We start from the raw sequence: 17,801 nt of genomic DNA on the forward strand, positions 1-17,801 counted from the left end.
AGGGGTCCAGTAGCCCCTGGCCACTGAAGGCCCTACACAGCCCCTCCTCCCTTTGCCCTCTTGCAGAAGTTCCCTGTGGCATGGCCTCACAGTCACGAATTGTGGGAGGTACCAATGCCTCCCCAGGCCAGTGGCCATGGCAGGTCAGCATCACTTACAATGGCGTCCACGTATGCGGTGGCTCTCTTGTATCCAAAGAGTGGGTGCTGACAGCGGCCCACTGCTTCCCAAGGTTAGACCACGGGTTGGGAGGGATGGAGTCGACAGTTCTTGGGGAGGATTGTCGGGAGAGATTCAGAAATGGAGGGAAGCCTTGGTCCCAGCTCTCTTCCTTACTTTGCCTCTTCTCAGGGAGCACATGCTAGAGGACTACGAAGTGAAGCTGGGGGCCCACCAGCTCAGCGCCTATAACCCTGACGCAGAGGTCAAGACTGTAGCCAAGGTCTTCACCCATCCTGACTATTTGGAAGAGGGCTCCCAGGGTGACATCGCTCTCCTTCAGCTCAAGTCTCCAGTGACCTTCTCAAGGTACATCCGTCCTGTTTGCCTGCCGGCAGCCAATGCCTCCTTCCCCAATGGACTCCACTGCACTGTCACGGGCTGGGGCAATACACACAGCTCAGGTAAGGTTCCTGTGACTGGAGGGGTCGCCAGGGCCAGTGACATTCCTCAGAGATGGAGAGGGTGGAGGATTTGATACATGGTCTTTTTAATCTCCTTTTGCTGCAGTGAGTCTTCCCAACCCCAAGATCTTACAGCAGCTGGAGGTGCCTTTGATTAGCCGAGAGACATGCAACTGTCTTTACAACATAAAGCCTGATCCTGAGGAGCCGCATGTCATCCAGCCAGACATGGTGTGTGCTGGCTTCGTACAAGGTGGCAAAGATGCCTGCCAGGTGAGGGCCTGGTCTTGGGCAGGAGGAGGGGGCAGGGGGCATGAAAAAGGAAGAGAATAGGACACCTGAGTCCTAAGAAGAATCAGGGACTGAGATACTGGATTCCACCTGGGCCCTGATGGGGTCACATGTCTGAGTCTTTTACGGATTTGATGGCCCTAAAAGGAGCTGAAACTCAGCTGTGGAGGCTTCTCAAATCTACTAGTTATATGACATTAGGGAAGTCAACTTCCTTCCTCCTTGCCTCAGTTTCCTCATCTGTAAAATGATGGGGTTGGACTACATCTCCAAAGTCCTTCCTGTTCTAACCTTTTGTGGTTTCTCATCTCCAGGGAGATTCTGGAGGGCCACTCTCTTGCCCAGTGGGAGGCCGCTGGTTCTTGGCTGGTGTTGTGAGCTGGGGAGATGCCTGTGGGGCTCCCAACAGGCCTGGAGTCTATACTCTGACTGCTAGCTATGCTTCATGGATCCACCACAAAGTCTCAGAGATCCAGCCCCACTATGTATCCCTGACTAAAGAGTCCCACTTGGATATGGACTTGTGCAAAAAGGAACTCAGCAAGCTCACCTCAGCCTCAGCCCTCCTGGCCCCAAGCCTGCTGCTGTCCCTCAGTGTGTCAGTCTTTTGTTACCTCCTGCTCTAGAACAGAGCATGATTTCTACAGACTTTGCCTGGTTTGGCTGGAGGGCTTAGTCCCTTATCCACTCACTGCCTCCTGGACAACTGACACTTTACTGATCCCCGCCCCCAACCCTAAAGGACTGAGACATTCCCTTCTCACTGGGACCTGAAGCTTCAGATTGTGAATTTGTGGTCATCAACGGCCCTGAACACTTATTATCTGTGTACCTTGGGGATCAATAACTTCAGACTCAGTTTCCTCATCTGTAAAATGAGAAGATTGGATTAGATGGCCTCTGAGGTCCCTTCCAGTTATAATTCCATGAGTGCTGAGGAGGGACTGAGGGGACTTCCTGACCTTTGAGCCAGCTTCTTCCACACCAGGAAAGCAGTGGTTCTTGGTGTGTGGTCTGAGGCTTTCTTTGAGTTGTTTGTGGCCTGAACCTTTCTTTACTCTCAGAATTTGTGGCTGTTTGTTGTCAAGAAATTTCTTAGCAGAGACCTTAGTGAACAGTCTGGGACTCTTCTTCTGAGGGGCTGGGCCAGGTATTTCTCTGGCTGCCACTGGAAATTCTGCTGCTATTCTTCTGGAGGACTTGGCCCCTTCATCTCAACCCATGTCAGACCCCAGAGATTTAGTGGAGCCTGGGCATCTCCACAAAAGCCAACCTCCAAGTACTGAATGTGTCCAGCAGAGAGCAACTGCATGCCCATAACACAGCTCTTCATGAAGGATCAAGCTCCTGCCCGACTGGCCCCCTCCATACCCCAGTCCCTGAAGGCGCTCACCACTGGTCCTTCCTACACAGGACCCTACACTGTAGCCACCGCTTGTTGGGCTCCTTCCCTCCTCTACTGCACCCTGGAGGACTGAGCCACCCCGGGAGAGGGTGAGGGTGTGTGTGTGTGTGTGTGTGTGTAGGTATGTGTTTGTGCACAGGTGCACGCACAGCAGGGGAAGGCATCAGTCCTACTGCGCATAATAAACCATCTCTATAAGCAATAGGTAGCCTGTCGAGTCTCAGGTCACTGACCCCGCAGCCCCAGGCATCATTCTTCCCCTTTCTCCCTGCCCAAATAACCAACTCTGCAATTGTCCAGTGACTCTTTATTACAAAAATATCTGAGGGCTTGAGGGTGGGCAGACAAGTCTATACATATTTACAAACTGGGAGAAGAGGTGCCCCTCACAGCGGGGAGGGCGCGGGGTGCCACTCACTTCTTGGACAACTTTACTTGCTTGTGTTTGGGCGGTGCCCACTTGAGACAAACTGAGTCCACTGTAGGGAAAGGAGAAAAAAGTCAGATGGGAAGGGCAGCCTCTGCCTGCCTGCTCCAGGGCAGAGACCAGGGGCTAGGAAAGCAGACAGTGATACCCGCCCCCTGACAGAGAAGTGGCTAAGTCGTTGCAGAATGAGGGGGGGAGGGGTGTGTGTGTGTGTGTGTGTGTGTGTGCGCGCTCATGCATGTCTTTAACATGGTCAAACTTTGTTTGACTATGCATATCTGATGCAAGAGACTGGGGTTCTAGGCTGAGGTGTCTGCCAATTCTAACATTCTAGGTTTCCCTGAGAGGGAGCCCACGTTGGCAGGAGGGCCCTGGGCCAAGTTTCAATGAGCCTAAGTAAGAACAAAAGAGCATATTGAGTGAATCCTTGAGGGGGAGGGAGGACCGGCCTCCTCCAGAGAGCCGGGTACTGCTTGCCACTGGTAGACAGGAGCAGGTAGGACCGGTTTTGTGATCATGAGACAGGGGCCATAGGAAGGCCTGTGCGGCCAACAGATGGGAGTCTGGAACCCCCCAGTAAACAGGGGCATGTCTGGCTTCACATTGTCTTTCTGACCACCCCCGCCCCGTGGTACCTGTGATGGGTGGCTTCTTGTACTGGGCACTCTTAAGGTGCTCTTCTACTAGCTTGGGAGTGACACAGATGACATGCTGCCCTTTCCAGTATTTGACCATGTTGAGTGACTGCAGAGTACTGATGATGTCATTCTGGGTGATGCTGGTCATCTGGCTGTGGGAGTGAGGGGGAACAGAAGCACTGAGAGCTGAGGGGCTTCCTCTCAGCCAGCCCCAGGCAATTTCCATGTCCTTGAAAGGGCAATGGGGGGTGGGAAGATGGAGAGGAAAGGACATGGCCATATTCCAGTCCATTTGGGGAGCTAGAGAGCGAAAGACACTCACCCTCCCTGCCTCCCTCACACCCTCTGTTCTGCCCCTGAAGTGGAACTGGAGTGGTAGGAAAGAACAAGAATATGGCCATCCTTACCTGAGGTCTTTAATGGACAGTGTGCCCCGGAAGTCCCTCAAGATCTCCAGCAGGACCCAGGACCAGTAACTACGATAGCTCAGTTTGCCCAGGTCTGACAGTGGTTTCTCTGGAGAACCCACTGTACTCTCCAACTTCGACAATTCGTAACCTTAGGGATGGGTGGGGTTGAGGACCTGGCACTTCCACCCCACCCCAGACACCCTTCCCTCCCTCGCTCCCTTTCCTATCACAGGAAATTCAACTCACTGAAGGCAATGAGGAACTTGCCATAACCTCGGCGTTGATATGGGGGGAGGGTCAGGATACAGGCCACATTATTCCCATCTGGGGACTCCTTCTCCTTCAGGGGCAGGCGGGTAGAGAACTAGTCAGGAAATAGATACTGGACCATCCCAACCTAACACCCATCCCTCCTGTGCCCCAGCTGGCACCTTAGAGAAGTAGCCCACAATGTGGGCCCCCTGTCTGTCCACCTCGGTCAAGATGTAGAAGACAAATGGTTCCACATCAAAGTACAGGGTCTTGTGGTCCAGGAAGAGCTTGGCCAATAGACACAGGTTCTGGCAATATATCTTAAGGGTGGGAGAAAAGGATGGAATAGGATTAGGGGTTCGCCCAAGAAACTAACATTTTTTGTACAGTAACTTCAATTTTTCTGGAATTACAACAAGAGTGGGAGATGCCCTCAGAACCCCCAACCTCCCACTCCAAACAGAAGCCCTCAAGAAAAAGGAAACCAGTCTCCTTAGGGGATGGTTTCCTGGATGATGCTGATAAAAATAACAGCCACTTAGAGTGGGAGCCCCAGTAAAAGGTAAGTAAGCTTCCTGAGCGCAGAAAATGTTTAATTTTTTTTGTCTTTGCACAGTACCTTGAACAAAGTAAATCTTAAAATTTCTGTTAAATTGAATCTGCCTAATTTTGAGGGAAAACATCCCATGAGACCTTCCCACCAAAGACAATGTCTTGAGTACCTTTGAGACCTCATCAAGGACAACACTGAGAAAAACTGCCTCCCGTTATGAGGGAAAGCACTCAGATTCCATCCCAAGGCCCTGGAACACACCTTATGGTCTTTGCCATCCACCTCATACACAGAGATGTTGTTCTTTCGGTAGATTTCCTTGCCAGGTGGCTGTCTCCACTGGCACTGACCCTGGGATGGAAGAACAGATGAGTTTGACTCTTACCATGGGATTAGCTTCGATTAGCTCCAAAGATAGAGAGGCAGTCCAGCATGCAAGTTGGAGAGCATAACAACCCAAACTCCTATAACAGACTAAAGTTCCAAGAATCCTGGAACAGGAGTCAGAAGAACTAGGGTAACTTAGTTTGGGCTAAACAATGTGTGACTGCAAGCTGTCTCTTCCTCTTGGGACTTGAGGTCCTTGGACAGGGGAGAGAAAGGAGAGGTGGAAAAAGATTTTATTTTTACTTTCACTAAACTCAAATTTAGCATTTCCTTCAATTATCTGAAAACATTATTCTGAGAAGGGGTCCATGAGCTTCACCAGGTAAGACTGCCCAAAGAGTCCAAGACTCACAAAAAGGTGAAGAACCTTTGATGGCCAGGCTCTCGAGGCTGCACTCCAACTCCAATGTCCTAGGGTTCTTTTTCCATCAACTGCTCTGGCTCTGACCTTCACTAGCCCTGATGCCACAACCACGCTTCATCTGCCATGTTATAGGGAGAACTTCTAACTGTCAAGACTTGGGTGCTGGTCCCTGCTAAGCTGAACCCTGAGGTTCCTTTCCACACTTGGCTTCTTGTTATGTATCGTCTCTCTTCCTCACTTCCCCAGTGGCTCTCCTGTCTCCCAAGCCCAGGGTACTGCAAGTGTCCCACAACACTGGCTAAGCAGGCTTCAGTCAGGTCTCACCAAATGGAAACGGTAGCTCTTCTCAAACTTCATGTACTTCAGGCAGTATTCGCAGAGCCAAAGTTTGGGCTGTTTCCCATAATCTTCTGGGAATGGGGAGAAGTACCAGGCATCAATCTCATAGTTCCCAATGTGAATCTTGTCCACGTACTTCACCTTGGTAATCTGTGGGCAGAGAAGGTAAAAGGCTAAAAAGAGACAACTGAGTGGCGGCTCTCCATGATAACCCTAGGAGAGGGGTCATATTCAAATGGTAGAGGAGTGAGAAGAGACCAGGCTGACTGGACAGGGAACCAGGGGCATTGGTAGTGAGAGGTCTGGTTTCCTTCCTGTTTGCTTACCGCCTCATGTTCCTTTTCTAGTGCTGCTGTTGTGGGATCCATCTCTGCATAGGTCTGGTGGGGAAAGGAAGAGGAGAGAAGGAATAAAAAACACTTTCATCCTATCATACCCCCAGCAAAGCATGGCTTCCCTTTAAAACTCACCACAATTTGGAAACAATTTGTAAATTATCTTTCACTACTACTGATCTCCATTATCCAACATGGGCCATTCCTGTCCCTCTCTGTACCTCTGCCCAAGATGTGCCTTTCTCCTTCTTCTTTGTCCTTCTATCCTAATTCTGATTAAACTTCAAGATTAAGACCCTCTCCTACTTTCCCTTTTCTGACATCATCTTGCAGAACCGGTCTGGCATCTGTTTAATGATGCATTCTCTCTCACTAATATTATCTGTGTCTGATTATCACTGACCATTTGGCATTTACCACACAGTACTGTTAATTTTACTTTTCTTGTGTCTTGTTTTATTCTCCCCAACTAAAGTGAGTTCTTCCAAGGCAGAAGGCCTACTTTAAACATCTGTCTCCCATACAGATGGTAGACAATTGAGACAATCCTGTTCATGGACTAAGAATTAAGGACTGGAACAGAACAGAAAAAGATGAAGCTGGGCTTTGCTCTCCAGCAGGTTCTGGGAAATGAGTTGCCAGAAAGGATGCCTCATGGGGAGCATCAGTACAGGAAATCCTTCACCCACTACACCCCTTCCAAACGAGACTGTTCATAATTCCATGATCTCATCCTACCCTCTATGGAATTGGCAAATGCTATTTCCTTAGCCCCAAAATAATCTACATACTTCCTCCTCCCACTCCTTTATCTCTTGTCTGTTGAAATTTGTCTCTTCCTTCAAAGGCAAACATAGGTCAGATGCTACCTCCTAAAGGAAGCTTCAGGATCCCTCCTAGCTGGAAGTGGTCCCACCTATCTTAAATCTCTCAGGTCTCAGAAAAATGACTTTTCTCATTCACTTAACCAAGAGGTAAACTTAGCAGGAACTTTCCCCCATATCTTAAGCACACAGTACCAGGCCAAGTACTAATAAACAAAGTTGAAGCTCTCTGTTTAGCTAAACTTTAGAGTAAAAAGTGGCTTGAGAAGGCTAACTTGGTCACCCCCTTCATGTTTCAGAGTAAGCAGATGCAGAAAGATGAAGTGGTTTTTCCAGTAGTGACCCAGTTAATCAATCAGTGGCAAAGCCTATCAAAGATCTCCCATGTCTTGGCTTCCCCTCAGGCCTCCGGAGGCGACTGCAGACCTTCTGCACATGGTTGATCTCATCATGCTTGCGTTTCTGGTTTCGGGTGATCTTGCGCTCAGGCTGCTCTGCCAGCTCACTTAGGTACTTCTCAGAGTTCTTCTGAACAGCTTCTTTCACTGTCTTGGTCAAGGCTAGTCGATTCTTGTCCACCCATTCATCCAGCCGACGGTTAACTGAGAGAGGTGAGAAGTTAAGAGGAGAAAACTCAAGTGTCCCACCCACCTCCCCATTCCAATTTCTGTTCTCTGAGGCGCCCACTTAATTCTTCCTGGTCTAGGAGAAAAACATCCTGTCTCCAGAAAATACAGGTACTCACAGCCCACATAATGTACGTAGAATTCCTCTCGTCCTTCTTGGTCATTCACACGGGACTGAATCACCTCTGCTGAGTCTACAGAACAAGAAACCTTGAAGTTGTAAGGAGGATGAGACAGGGATAAGGGGGTTGGGGACCCTGGGAGAGTAAGGACCCTCCCATGCAGTGAGGACAATTTGTAACCTCGCTGGCCCACTTGTAATAATCACCAGACCACTCCTCCCATATTCCCCTGAGGAACACCTTTCTACTTTTTTTTTTTTAAGCAGTCGGGGTTAAGTAACTTGCTCAAGGTTCCACGGCCAGGTATTTCTGGGTGGGTGCTAAGTGTCTGAGCCCAGGACTCGGATCTCCAGATCATCCTGACACTGGAGCCGGTGCTCTTACACGATGTGCTACCTGGCCGCCCCACCCTTCTACTTTTTAATAGCTCTGTCAGGAAGTTATGGATGCATAAAACCGCTCCAAATATTGCCTTCTTAGGCTAAACTTCGAACAAGTTTAATGCTCCTTCCACATAATTGCCCTTCCAATACTGGAAGAAGTCCCATCATTCTTCTAAGCCTCATCTCCTCCAAGTTTAATACCAGTAGCTCCTTCAACTAATCTTAATGGCCTAGACTCCAGTCCTCTCACTTTTTTGATTATCTCACTCTGAACAAATTCCCCCGTTGTCAATGTCCTTTATATAACAAGGGTTCTAAAACTGAACATTGTATAACAATGTGGTCTAAGAGGAGGTATAGCAGAGTTATCAATTCTCATTGTTTACTAAGTACCAAAAAAATCGTGGCAGACATAGTGTAAGGGGAATGAATACTTGTATACAAAGAAAGGCATAATGTGTGGTAAAGTACTGAAAACCAGTACAGGAGAGACCCAAAAATGTGATAGAGAGAATACTTTTAGTTGAAGGTGGGAAAGAGGGGAGATAAAGTTAAGGAAGGCTTCCTTAAGGCAATGGCACTTAAAGTGGGCTTTAAGGTTAATGTGCTGATGTAGAGATGTAAAGGACAAAAGAATATACTATAGGCATGAGATGGGACAGTGAAAATGAGCCAGCACAATACACAATGAGAACCCAGAAAAGGTACTCGGTAAGGAATGTTTGGTTAACACTCAACACGCCTGAAGCCATGCATGATAATAAGAAGCAATTCCCAGAACCAAACCTAGGTCTTTCGACTCCAGATCTCACTGGAAAGGAGTTCCATTGCCACTTGTGAAAAAGCTCAGCTGGTTCAGTCAGAGTGGAACATAAAAGTGTGTGAAAGGTAATATAAGGTTGAAAAGGTAGCTGGGAATCAAATTACAGAAGGCTCTGAATGAAAGGAGAAAGAGTTTGTATTCAGATAGGGAGGAAGAGGTTTCTGTTGTTCTTTTTAAAGCTGGGAAAGACACATACCCAGGGATTAATAAGGAGAAGCAGTATGGTATAACAGAGGCCTTGGAGTTTTGAACAAGTCACTTAATCTCAGTACTAGAGGGCTAGTTTAAAGAACAAAAACAAAAATAAGTGGAAACTCTTGGGGTAGTGTAGATTAAATGACAGACCTAGGAGCCCCAAAAAATGTGAAAGAGAAAGGGGAAAGACTGCAGACAAATGAGATCCATTAGGAGATAACTGCAATAATTGCTGGACCTGATGTCAGGAAGATCTGAGCTCAACTCTGGCCTTAGATACTGTATGACCCTAGGCAAGTGACTTAACCCCTGCCTCAGCTTCTTCACATATAAAATGGGGATAATAACATTTATCTCCCAGGGTTATCGTGAGGATCAAATGAAATAACATTTGTACACCTTAGATGACTATGTACATAGCAACCATCATCATCACCCTAGGTTGATAATACAAATTATCATCTAGTTGGTCTTCTTCCTAAAGGGTCTCCCCACACCAATTCATCCTTCATTTGGTTACCAAGGTGATCTTCCTCAAGCATAGGTCTGTTGGACACACACACTAAACTCCAGTGGCTGCTCATGACCTCCAGGATCAAATATAAAATCTCATTTTGCTTTTAAAGCGCTTCACGACTTAGCCCCTAACTTTCCAGTTGTCTCATACTTAATGCTCCTCCATATACCCTACAATTCAGCAACATCAGGCTTCTTGCTGCTCTTCCCATGAGATACCCCATCCTTGACTATATCCTTTTTCACTGATTGTCCCCATGGATGAAACGCTCTCTTCCTCTTTCCTTCGTCCTCCTGGCTTTCTCTAAGACTCAACACTCATATGCCACTTTCTGCAGGAGGCCTTTTCCAATGACCCTCCTCCCTACCACTGCCTTCCTTCCAACTGTACACAGACATGTGAATTCCATGAGAAAGGGGCCATCTCCTGCATTAAGCATGGTGCTTGGTACAAATGCTTCTTTCCAATGAGGAGGCTATTACAAGTCTGTGGGAGACCTGACAGCTGAACTAAGGTGTCTGCAAATGGATGGAAAGGAGAAGAGATGATGATGCCAACGATGGAAGGAGAAAGACGTCAAAGATAACTCCGAAGTGTGGATCTTGGAAGAACAAACGCACCTCTCCAAATACGGCTTGAGACTGCTTTAATTACTTCAATGACGAGGAAACTGAAAGCCCAAGGCCGTATAAAGAGACCCCGGTGCTCTGACTTCAAACGGATCGCTTTTCCCACTTACAGCAAAGCCTCCAACACTCATTCACTCCTCAGTGAAGTCAGCTCGGCAGAGCAGAACTGCTGAACACGGAGACGGCAACAAACCGGCTTCGAAGGCTGCCGAGAACAGCAGCTCTCTGACCCTGGGTCCTTCACTCCCACTAAGCCTCTGCCTCTTTTTCTGTGAAACGGGATTAACGGTGGCGATACCTCGGGTTTTTGAGGATAAAATTAGGTGACGTGAATAAAAGTGCTTCTGCAGACCCTCATGACACAGGGGGACGTCGGCTCCTTCTCCCTTTCTCTGGAAGGTACCTCCTGCCTCTCTTACCGTTTCTCTGCATGACCTTTTAAAGCTCTAGCCGGGCCATCAAAGCCCAGCCCCGCACTCCCCTCTCTCAGGACGCCCCAGACAGGGCGCCGGTGGATCGGGTCTCCTTCCCACATCCAGGAGCCCCAGGCCCCAGAGGGAGGGCGGCGCGGCCCCGACTTCCATCCCCACCCCCCAGCCCCCACCCCCAGCGCTACTCCACATCCCCCGCCCTTACGCCAGGTACTATCCGGACGTCTGCACAAGTAGGTTTCTCCGATTTCCACCGTGACCTCGGGCTCGCCGCGGGCCGGGACCGGAGGGGAGGCGCGGCCTGGGGGCGGGGAGGTCCCTTCAGCCACAGTTCTCTCCCCGCCCCCGGCCTCGCCCTCCCCCGGGGCTCCGACCGCAGCCGCCGTCGCTGAGCTTGCAGTCGCCATCAAACCGACCGGAAGTGACGCAAGAATCAGGCGCCTCGACGTCCCCAAATTTCCGTACGGCAGAACGGGGCCCTCTAGAAGCACGGGGAGGTGTAGTCGTGTGACGTAGCGCTCCATGATTGAGTCGCTGAGGGCACGCACCGCCCGAACAGGAGCGCAGCCCGTCACCGATTGGTAGACACGGCCCGGGCCGCCTCGTTTCTTTCCCCTGGCCCATTTCTTCCGTACGACATGTACGTGTCCGGCTTTAGCAAGTAGGGCGGCCCCCTTGACTACGTCATAAACACGGCAGTTTCTCTTAGGCTCCCAGAATTGGGGATTACATTCTCCTTTTTAACGGGAAACGCAGGAAATGAATGGGTGGGTCGAGTTGCATTCCCCGTTGCTGGGCAACGGCAAAAGATGGCAGTAGAGATAACTTCTGGCTGGCGCTGGGCCCCTCCCCCACCTCCTGACCTCCGCTCCTCTTTTCAAGGTTTATTTTTCAAGGTTTTCAAGTGCGTCGCTCTCTACCACCCCGGGAGATGGGTCGGGCAGGAAAGATTGTTCCCATTTTACAGAGGCGGAGGCCGAGGCTTAAGAGGAGAAGCGACTGATGCACGGTCCCGCAGCTAACCAAGTGGCAGAGCTGGCATTTGAGTATTTGAGAATACTCTAAATCGGGGCCCAGACCTCCTTCCACGGCACCACAATGGCTCTGGGGGTGGTGCCAGCTCAGCTCCAAGAGATTTTAGAGGCTGTGACAAGGAGAGTTCAGATATTGTGGGCAGCTGAAAGAAAGGGAGGGATGGACGAGGTCTTAGAGCCCAGGGACTGCTCCTCAGAACGCTTTTTAAATGTCCAAATCCGAGGGCTAAAAAGGAAATTAAAGCTGTAGCGGTTCTTTTCCCTGCCCGAGGTCATGGACGCATTTCCCGTCCACAAACTCATCTGTGGACCCCAGCTTACGAACCGCTAGTCTATAAACCTCTGCTCCTCAACTCCCAACAAGCCCCTCAGTTTGACAGTGTTACTCTCCTGGAGTGGGTCTGTGCGATCCTATTTTATGGGCTGGTTTTCTCCTAAAGACCATAGAGCTCAAATACATACTTGGATGATTCAAAGCAACAAGCACTTAGTCTCTTCTCCCCTACTCCCGAAAGATCTCAAGGCCTCCTCTTTGGGGGAGTCTTAATGAGTTGAACTCATAGAACAGGCACTTGGGGGGAGGGGAAGGAAGATGGTCACAGAAGGATAGAGAGAAGGTTAGGAATGACTTTGTGGAGCTCAGGCCATCTGAGCTATAGGTCAGGACTCCCCTCTGAACATCCTCCTGAGAAAGAAAGACACGTCACAGTTATGAGAGGGCGAGGCAGCTGTATGTACATTCATGGCAGATAGGGCCTGAATTAGCCCTAATTAATGAGTCAATGAATCTAGAAATAGGAAGCAGTGAATTCCACACCTGTCTAGACTAGACAGATCAATTTCCTCCTTACTAGTATCTCACCTGCTTCATCTAAAATCCAGCCTCCTAATTTTCCCCTATCCCCTGCACCTTCCTCCTTCCTATCTTCTGAGCCAGGCCCAAGTTCCCAAGTACCCTGCAGTCAGAAGCCTGCTGGCCAGGATTCATAAAGACAGGCAGGAGGCCAACGTGGGTGTCACAATCCAGCCAAGGGTGAGTATTTTTAACAGCCTCCTGGGATCAGAATGTCAGGCGGCCCCTGTGACCTCATTAACTTTGGACAGTGGAAAGGAAATAGAAATAAGGAGCCTTGGGGAGAATGAGAGGAACCTGAGGATGTCATGATCGACAATGATTTCCTCTTTTGGAAGAGCTAAACTGAAGATCTCACCAGACATTCCTCCTCACTTCCAACAGGTCTCTGGCCCCACAAAGGAACTAGCAAAAAGACAGAAGATCCCAGGATTAGGGTTAGAACTCAGGGAAGATTTCCTAGTTATGACAAGAGAGAAGATGGATTTCAGAAATAGCTGGATTTCAAATCAAAGAAGAGTTCAAATCCTTTTTTTACTTGCTACCCTTGCCTTAGACAAATCAGTCTATTTTCTGGGCTTTGGTCTCGTCATTTGTAAAGTGAGGGGGGTTGATCTTATTTTTCCAGTTTTTCTGAAGTTTTTTTCCAGCTCTAAGTCCTATGAAATGAATAGTTGTTATCCCCATAGATCTCCTTGAAAAGCAAAGTGTGCCCCACCCCCAGCCAGGCCTACCTGTCTGTGGACAAGGGGGAAGAGACAAGGTGACCCCCAGCTTTGTCCTGGGAAAAGGCAGACAGGAAAGTCTGGCTGAACCCCAGCCAGCCAGGACACACACACCGTGCCCTGGGGGAGGGGCTTTCAAAATGTGCACTTTAATATTACAAACACAGCAGTAGAAGGGGAGGGAAAGGGGGTTCACAGACCCCCCAACCCACTTCCCCAGCAACATATATGATGAAGGAGGCCTCTGGGGCCCCCAAATGCCCCCCCACCCCACCCCATCATCCCCAGCTCTGGGCCAGAAAGCCAGAAGCAGAGAAGATAGGAAAAAGGAGGAAAGGGATGAAAGGAAGGACTGTAGTAATTGGTGGATGGAAATTGAGTTACCAACCCTGGTCTAGTGGGCTCAAGGGGAGCTGGGAGTCTAAGTCCTGATTGCCCAGAGTCCAAGGTGCAACAGCAAGAGAAAAAAGGTTCAGAGATCCCAGACTGAGCCATTAGCAAAGGTCCTGAGGGGAGCTCCTGGCTCACAATACTTCAGACCAAGCTGCAAGACCTGTAAGGAAGGGGTGGGGGGGGAAGGACAGTATTATGGTGAGAGAGGGAAAGAGGCAGGGGCTGGGCCGGGCAAGGCCAGGCTAATGGGTCAGATCCGGAAGCTCTCTTCCTTGCCATCAATGTGCCGAAGTCGTAGGTAGACATCTGTGCCAATCCCCTGCAAGGACTGGAGCCGGAGGGAGCCACCTAAGTATTCTGCATAGGCCCGGGATGTAGGCAGACCAAAACCAAACCTGGATGGATGGAAGCAATGAGTGTGATGTCTTAACGTCGTAGCCCTTTGTTTCCCCCTTCCTCCATGAACTGCTAAAATCTGGGAAGGGGGAAGCCTCACCCATGCATAGGTCCTGACTGGCCATTGCTGTTCATATCCAGGTGACCAAAAAGTGGATTGATTCGGGGGTCTTGAGTGCTGGCTTCAGCCGTGGTGAAGTGGTAGTCCATCACTTTGTCCAAGTGGTGGTGAGCGATGCCCCCACCCCGATCTGAAATTCTAACAGAAGCCAGCCATGCCATGCTAAGGCCATTTGCAGGGATCACTTCTACCAGAAGACCTTCCCTTATTAAACCACCCACCTCAGACTTTTCCTGTACTCTGGATTTCCTGGGCTTGCAGCCATGTTTCCTTGGTGTACAAATCAGACTGCACTCTTCTAGGGCAGGTCATTCTTTCTCTGATCTTATCTTCCCTACAACATCCCCTTCCCCAGAATCCAGGGCTTGGGGTCCCGCCTTTTCCCACTTCTAGCCTCAGCTTCCCACCACCCATACCCCAGGCTCCTCGCACTACATGACGGCCCCTAAAACTCATCCCCATTCAAACCTGATGATGAGGTCGATATCATTATTGGCAATAGTGATGACAATATCCGGGACGTTGTATGGAGTGTCTAGGTGGCTTTCCATTGTGGCCCTGGGATGAGGGGAGCAAACCCAGGTGGGATTGTTATTAGCAATCCTCCCTGCCCACAACCCTGCTCCCAGGACCCTGGGCCCCACCTCATGGCATTCTTCAGCAGCTCAGGAAGAATGTAGTCCAGGGGCATTGGGATGAAGGGGAACCGGGCAGCTACATGGCCATTGATGCGAACTCGAGGGGCATTCCCATACTTGTGCTCACACAGCCTCCTGGGGAACAGCACAAGGGGATGGGGGACCTCAGCCTGTTCAGTCTCCTCAGGTGGTCCCCCTTCCAGTTTCCCTCCCCTTGTCCTCCCCTCACCTGGCAAAGTCCACCCACTTTTCAATGATCTTCTTTGGGGAGAGTCGAGTACAGATGATCCCCACAAAGTCAGGCTGGAGAGGGGAGGAAGTACATGGAGGTTAAGGGGTTAGACATAGGCAGCTCCCTCTTAGCCAAGAAACCCTCCCCCAGCAGACTCAGCTGTTTCCAGTTCAATCTCAAGCCTGAAATTCTGATCTAAGAGACTGTTACCTAATCCTTATTTCCCTCCTAGGGCATCGTGAGCTACCCTGCCCACCCCTCCAGGCATTAGCACCTTGTCCTCATGCAGGGCCAGGTGATGGGTGGCCAACATACGGATCCCCAGCCGTGATGTCAGTGTCTTATCCAAGAAATATCGGACCAGCTTCTCATCCTGAGAGGGAAGGAGAAGAAGCCGAGGGATATGGACCTCTTTCCTTCTTTCTCTTCAACCCAGTTGTGGGCTCTCTCGAGGTACCCCTTCATCCCTCTTAAGATGGCTCTGGGGCCCTACCTGGATATGCTTCCGGCACTCTCGAAGTCCCTCAGCCAGAAGAGTTACCACATCTTTGTGATCATCCAAGAGCTGACGGACCAACTGGCAATACTGGGCCTCAGATGCCTGGTCCGTTATCTAGGGGTCAGCAAGGTCATCAGACTGTCCTGAGTTCACAAGGTTCCTCTCTTGTACAAGGTCCCTTCAATATGCCCTCCAAACCCCACAGACTGCTCCCTTCCAGAAGTCCTGCATACCAATCCTTGGTCCCTTCACTCCCCACCGCCCCCAGGATTTCTCCAGCTTACCGGGGCAAATTCACTCAGCTTCTGGAAGGCTCGGATATAGAGTTCATGCTGAAAGAAAAGAGAGACGGTAAAGAGAGGAGAGGATTACAGGGCTAACTAATGATTCTTTGGCCCCCTTATCACTCAGTGCTCCACAATCACACACCACCTCCCACCCCAGATCTCTAGCAGTTAAAGAGGCAGTGTGCTACAAAAACCAACTCAATGCTTAAGTGGGAAAAGGCCCAAGATGGGAATTAGGACCAAGCTCTAGCCCTAGCTTTCCCTCTGACTGGCACGTGACCTTGGGCTCATTCCAGTCTTTTAGGACTCTGGTGTTCTTGTCTAGAAAACAAGGAGCTGGAGACTAAAAGACTGTCCAAGTCCCTTCAGCTGTGACATTTTTATGGCGCTATGTCCACCTCCTCACCTCCTCCCCCAACCCAGCCAAGTCAGTCTCCCCCAGCCTTCCCTCTTTCCCCATAGCTGGCTGTGCTTGGTTTCTACATCTCCAGAAGCTGGAGTTTCCCCTTCCCCCAGGCAGGAGGGTCTGTTTTTACCACATGGAGAATGGTAGGATTGCAGCCAATGATAAAAGGCAAACTTCGGAAGCCCTTGATCCGGTGAGCTATGCGCACAGGGAGCTCATGATGTAGGTATCGGGCACTTTTCTGGAAGGCAAGGATGTAGATGTGTGATGGGCAGAAAGCTCAGAGTAGGGCAGGAGTTGTGAATGACTGGGGGCCTCAAGGAGAGGAACCACGGGACCCTTACCAGCAGATGGCTGCCATCCTGGGAACGGCCTGAGTACAACATCATGGTTGGAGTAAGACGGACAGAGGGCTGCAATATAGATAGACGGCTGATAGCTCCCAACATAACCTTGCTACTTCCTCCAAACCCTCCCTGCCCTGGCATGCCCTCTTCCTCTTCCATAGCCCACCTTCTCAGCCACAGCATCAATGGCTGACTGGTTGTAGAAAGAGGTGACAGTCTTGGACCGCTCTCTGGCCAGTTCCATGTGATGGGTGTCAGTGGCCGAAGTAGACCAGAGCCGGAGTGGCGGGGACGCGAGTGGCCAGAGCAGGGGGCCCCCACGGTGGCCGCTCCCCAGCACTGATGCCAAGAGCATTGTCCCGTCCCCACCTGTTTATCCTTCTTGACGGGCCTCCGAGTGAACCCCAGAAGTGGGACAGAACAGGCAGGTATGTAGGTGAGGCTGGAGGAGTGGGCTTACCTTAGGCTTAGGGGGGAGGGCAGGCTTGGTAGACCCACTCCCATCTGTTGGAAGAAGGTAGAGGAAATTGTGACCGTGAGAACAGAACCATCCCAGTTCTACCTCCAGGGACTTTCCTGAAGCTGCTCCGGGGCCGTTCTTAAGCCGGGACCCCAAACTAGACACAGAGTTCCCTCCTGGAGGAGGAGAGCAGCGTCTGGCTACTGGGGGATGCGGGGGGAGGAGGAGGAGGAGGGCAAGGGCTGACCCTTTTTTCCCTTCTGCAGGAAACAAACTTCAGCAGCGGGGCACAGGCAGCCTCCTGCGGACGGCTAGGCTGGATCCTGGGAGAAAAAGCACGAGCGCTGGCAGCCCGCAAAGGGGATCTAGGCACAAAGATGACCCAGCCGAGCTGGGGGGGGCCGGTCATCCGCAAACAACCCGACCCGGAGGTGGGGGGGTTCCTCCGCCCCGGGGACACCTCCTGCGGTCCTGTCCCGCTTCCCCTCTCCTCCACACTACCCCCCAAACATATGGTAGCGCCCAGGTAACCTCCAATGCCCTCCCTTTCCCCCACAACCCCCACCCCCCACGTCGGCGCAGTGGTAGATCCCTCCTCAGGGCCTGCAATGTAAGACCCCACAATGGTAGGGTCCGCGTGGGGGGTATGCCATGTGAGGCCCGCACTTACCGCCTGGGCCAGGAAGGGAGGGGGGCGAGGAGCAGAGCGGATCCGACCCGGGTGCCAGAGTGAGACGACAAAGCGGAGCCAAGCTGCCTGCGCCCTCTGCTGCTGCCTCCCCCGGTGCTACCCCCCCCCCCCCCCCCCCCCCCCCCCCCCCCCCGCCCCCCCCCCC

General features: G+C 50.9%; 3 protein-coding genes across 5 annotated transcripts; 1 reads left to right on the top strand and 2 right to left on the bottom strand.

Moving 5' to 3' along the window:
* Window positions 1-33: 33 nt before the first annotated feature.
* Window positions 34-2,521, top strand: PRSS8 (serine protease 8). The gene is made up of 4 exons (XM_069084621.1): window positions 34-232; window positions 352-623; window positions 730-896; window positions 1,229-2,521. Exons 1-4 carry the CDS (start codon window positions 81-83, stop codon window positions 1,538-1,540), a joined length of 903 nt encoding a protein of 300 aa, XP_068940722.1. The 5' UTR covers window positions 34-80; the 3' UTR covers window positions 1,541-2,521.
* A 90-nt stretch (window positions 2,522-2,611) lies between these two features.
* Window positions 2,612-11,529, bottom strand: KAT8 (lysine acetyltransferase 8). 2 transcript variants are annotated; one of them, XM_069084618.1, is made up of 11 exons: window positions 10,780-11,529; window positions 7,594-7,668; window positions 7,275-7,450; window positions 6,016-6,069; window positions 5,675-5,839; window positions 4,861-4,950; window positions 4,268-4,366; window positions 4,041-4,158; window positions 3,792-3,942; window positions 3,382-3,536; window positions 2,612-2,798 (listed from the first exon to the last, which is right to left on the bottom strand). In XM_069084618.1, exons 1-11 carry the CDS (start codon window positions 11,096-11,098, stop codon window positions 2,734-2,736), a joined length of 1,467 nt encoding a protein of 488 aa, XP_068940719.1. In that variant the 5' UTR covers window positions 11,099-11,529; the 3' UTR covers window positions 2,612-2,733. The 2 variants fall into 2 exon arrangements, with proteins under 2 accessions (XP_068940719.1, XP_068940718.1); XM_069084617.1 differs by having other exon boundaries at window positions 4,041-4,134; window positions 4,226-4,366; window positions 10,780-11,434.
* A 1,434-nt stretch (window positions 11,530-12,963) lies between these two features.
* BCKDK (branched chain keto acid dehydrogenase kinase) lies at window positions 12,964-17,788 on the bottom strand. Of its 2 annotated transcripts, XM_069084620.1 has the most exons (13): window positions 17,636-17,785; window positions 17,213-17,288; window positions 16,672-17,009; window positions 16,503-16,571; window positions 16,289-16,399; window positions 15,750-15,797; window positions 15,460-15,579; window positions 15,241-15,339; window positions 14,964-15,037; window positions 14,741-14,869; window positions 14,565-14,654; window positions 14,076-14,234; window positions 12,964-13,974 (listed from the first exon to the last, which is right to left on the bottom strand). In XM_069084620.1, exons 3-13 carry the CDS (start codon window positions 16,858-16,860, stop codon window positions 13,830-13,832), a joined length of 1,233 nt encoding a protein of 410 aa, XP_068940721.1. In that variant the 5' UTR covers window positions 16,861-17,009; window positions 17,213-17,288; window positions 17,636-17,785; the 3' UTR covers window positions 12,964-13,829. The 2 variants fall into 2 exon arrangements, with proteins under 2 accessions (XP_068940721.1, XP_068940720.1); XM_069084619.1 differs by lacking the exon at window positions 17,213-17,288 and having other exon boundaries at window positions 17,636-17,788.
* Window positions 17,789-17,801: the final 13 nt, after the last annotated feature.

The sequence above is a fragment of the Petaurus breviceps genome, unplaced genomic scaffold, assembly GCF_028583685.1.
Source record: "Petaurus breviceps papuanus isolate PSGF00001 unplaced genomic scaffold, PetGlider_PUasm1.0 175, whole genome shotgun sequence".
Classification (NCBI taxonomy): Eukaryota; Metazoa; Chordata; class Mammalia; order Diprotodontia; family Petauridae; genus Petaurus; species Petaurus breviceps.

Coding starts and splice junctions, on each gene's coding strand:
- KAT8 (XM_069084617.1), bottom strand. CDS start 11,098: ATGGAGCGCTACGTCACACGACTACACCTCCCCGTGCTTCTAGAGGGC. Junction 5,840..6,015: donor TAGAAAAGGAACATGAGGCG/GTAAGCAAACAG, acceptor CTCTGCCCACAG/ATTACCAAGGTGAAGTACGT. Junction 4,367..4,860: donor TGGATGGCAAAGACCATAAG/GTGTGTTCCAGG, acceptor CCCACCCTTAAG/ATATATTGCCAGAACCTGTG.
- BCKDK (XM_069084619.1), bottom strand. CDS start 16,860: ATGCTCTTGGCATCAGTGCTGGGGAGCGGCCACCGTGGGGGCCCCCTG. Junction 15,580..15,749: donor AGCTGAGTGAATTTGCCCCG/GTAAGCTGGAGA, acceptor GCTGACCCCTAG/ATAACGGACCAGGCATCTGA. Junction 14,235..14,564: donor GATATCGACCTCATCATCAG/GTTTGAATGGGG, acceptor GGCTTCTGTTAG/AATTTCAGATCGGGGTGGGG.
- PRSS8 (XM_069084621.1), top strand. CDS start 81: ATGGCCTCACAGTCACGAATTGTGGGAGGTACCAATGCCTCCCCAGGC. Junction 624..729: donor GGGCAATACACACAGCTCAG/GTAAGGTTCCTG, acceptor CTTTTGCTGCAG/TGAGTCTTCCCAACCCCAAG. Junction 897..1,228: donor GTGGCAAAGATGCCTGCCAG/GTGAGGGCCTGG, acceptor TCTCATCTCCAG/GGAGATTCTGGAGGGCCACT.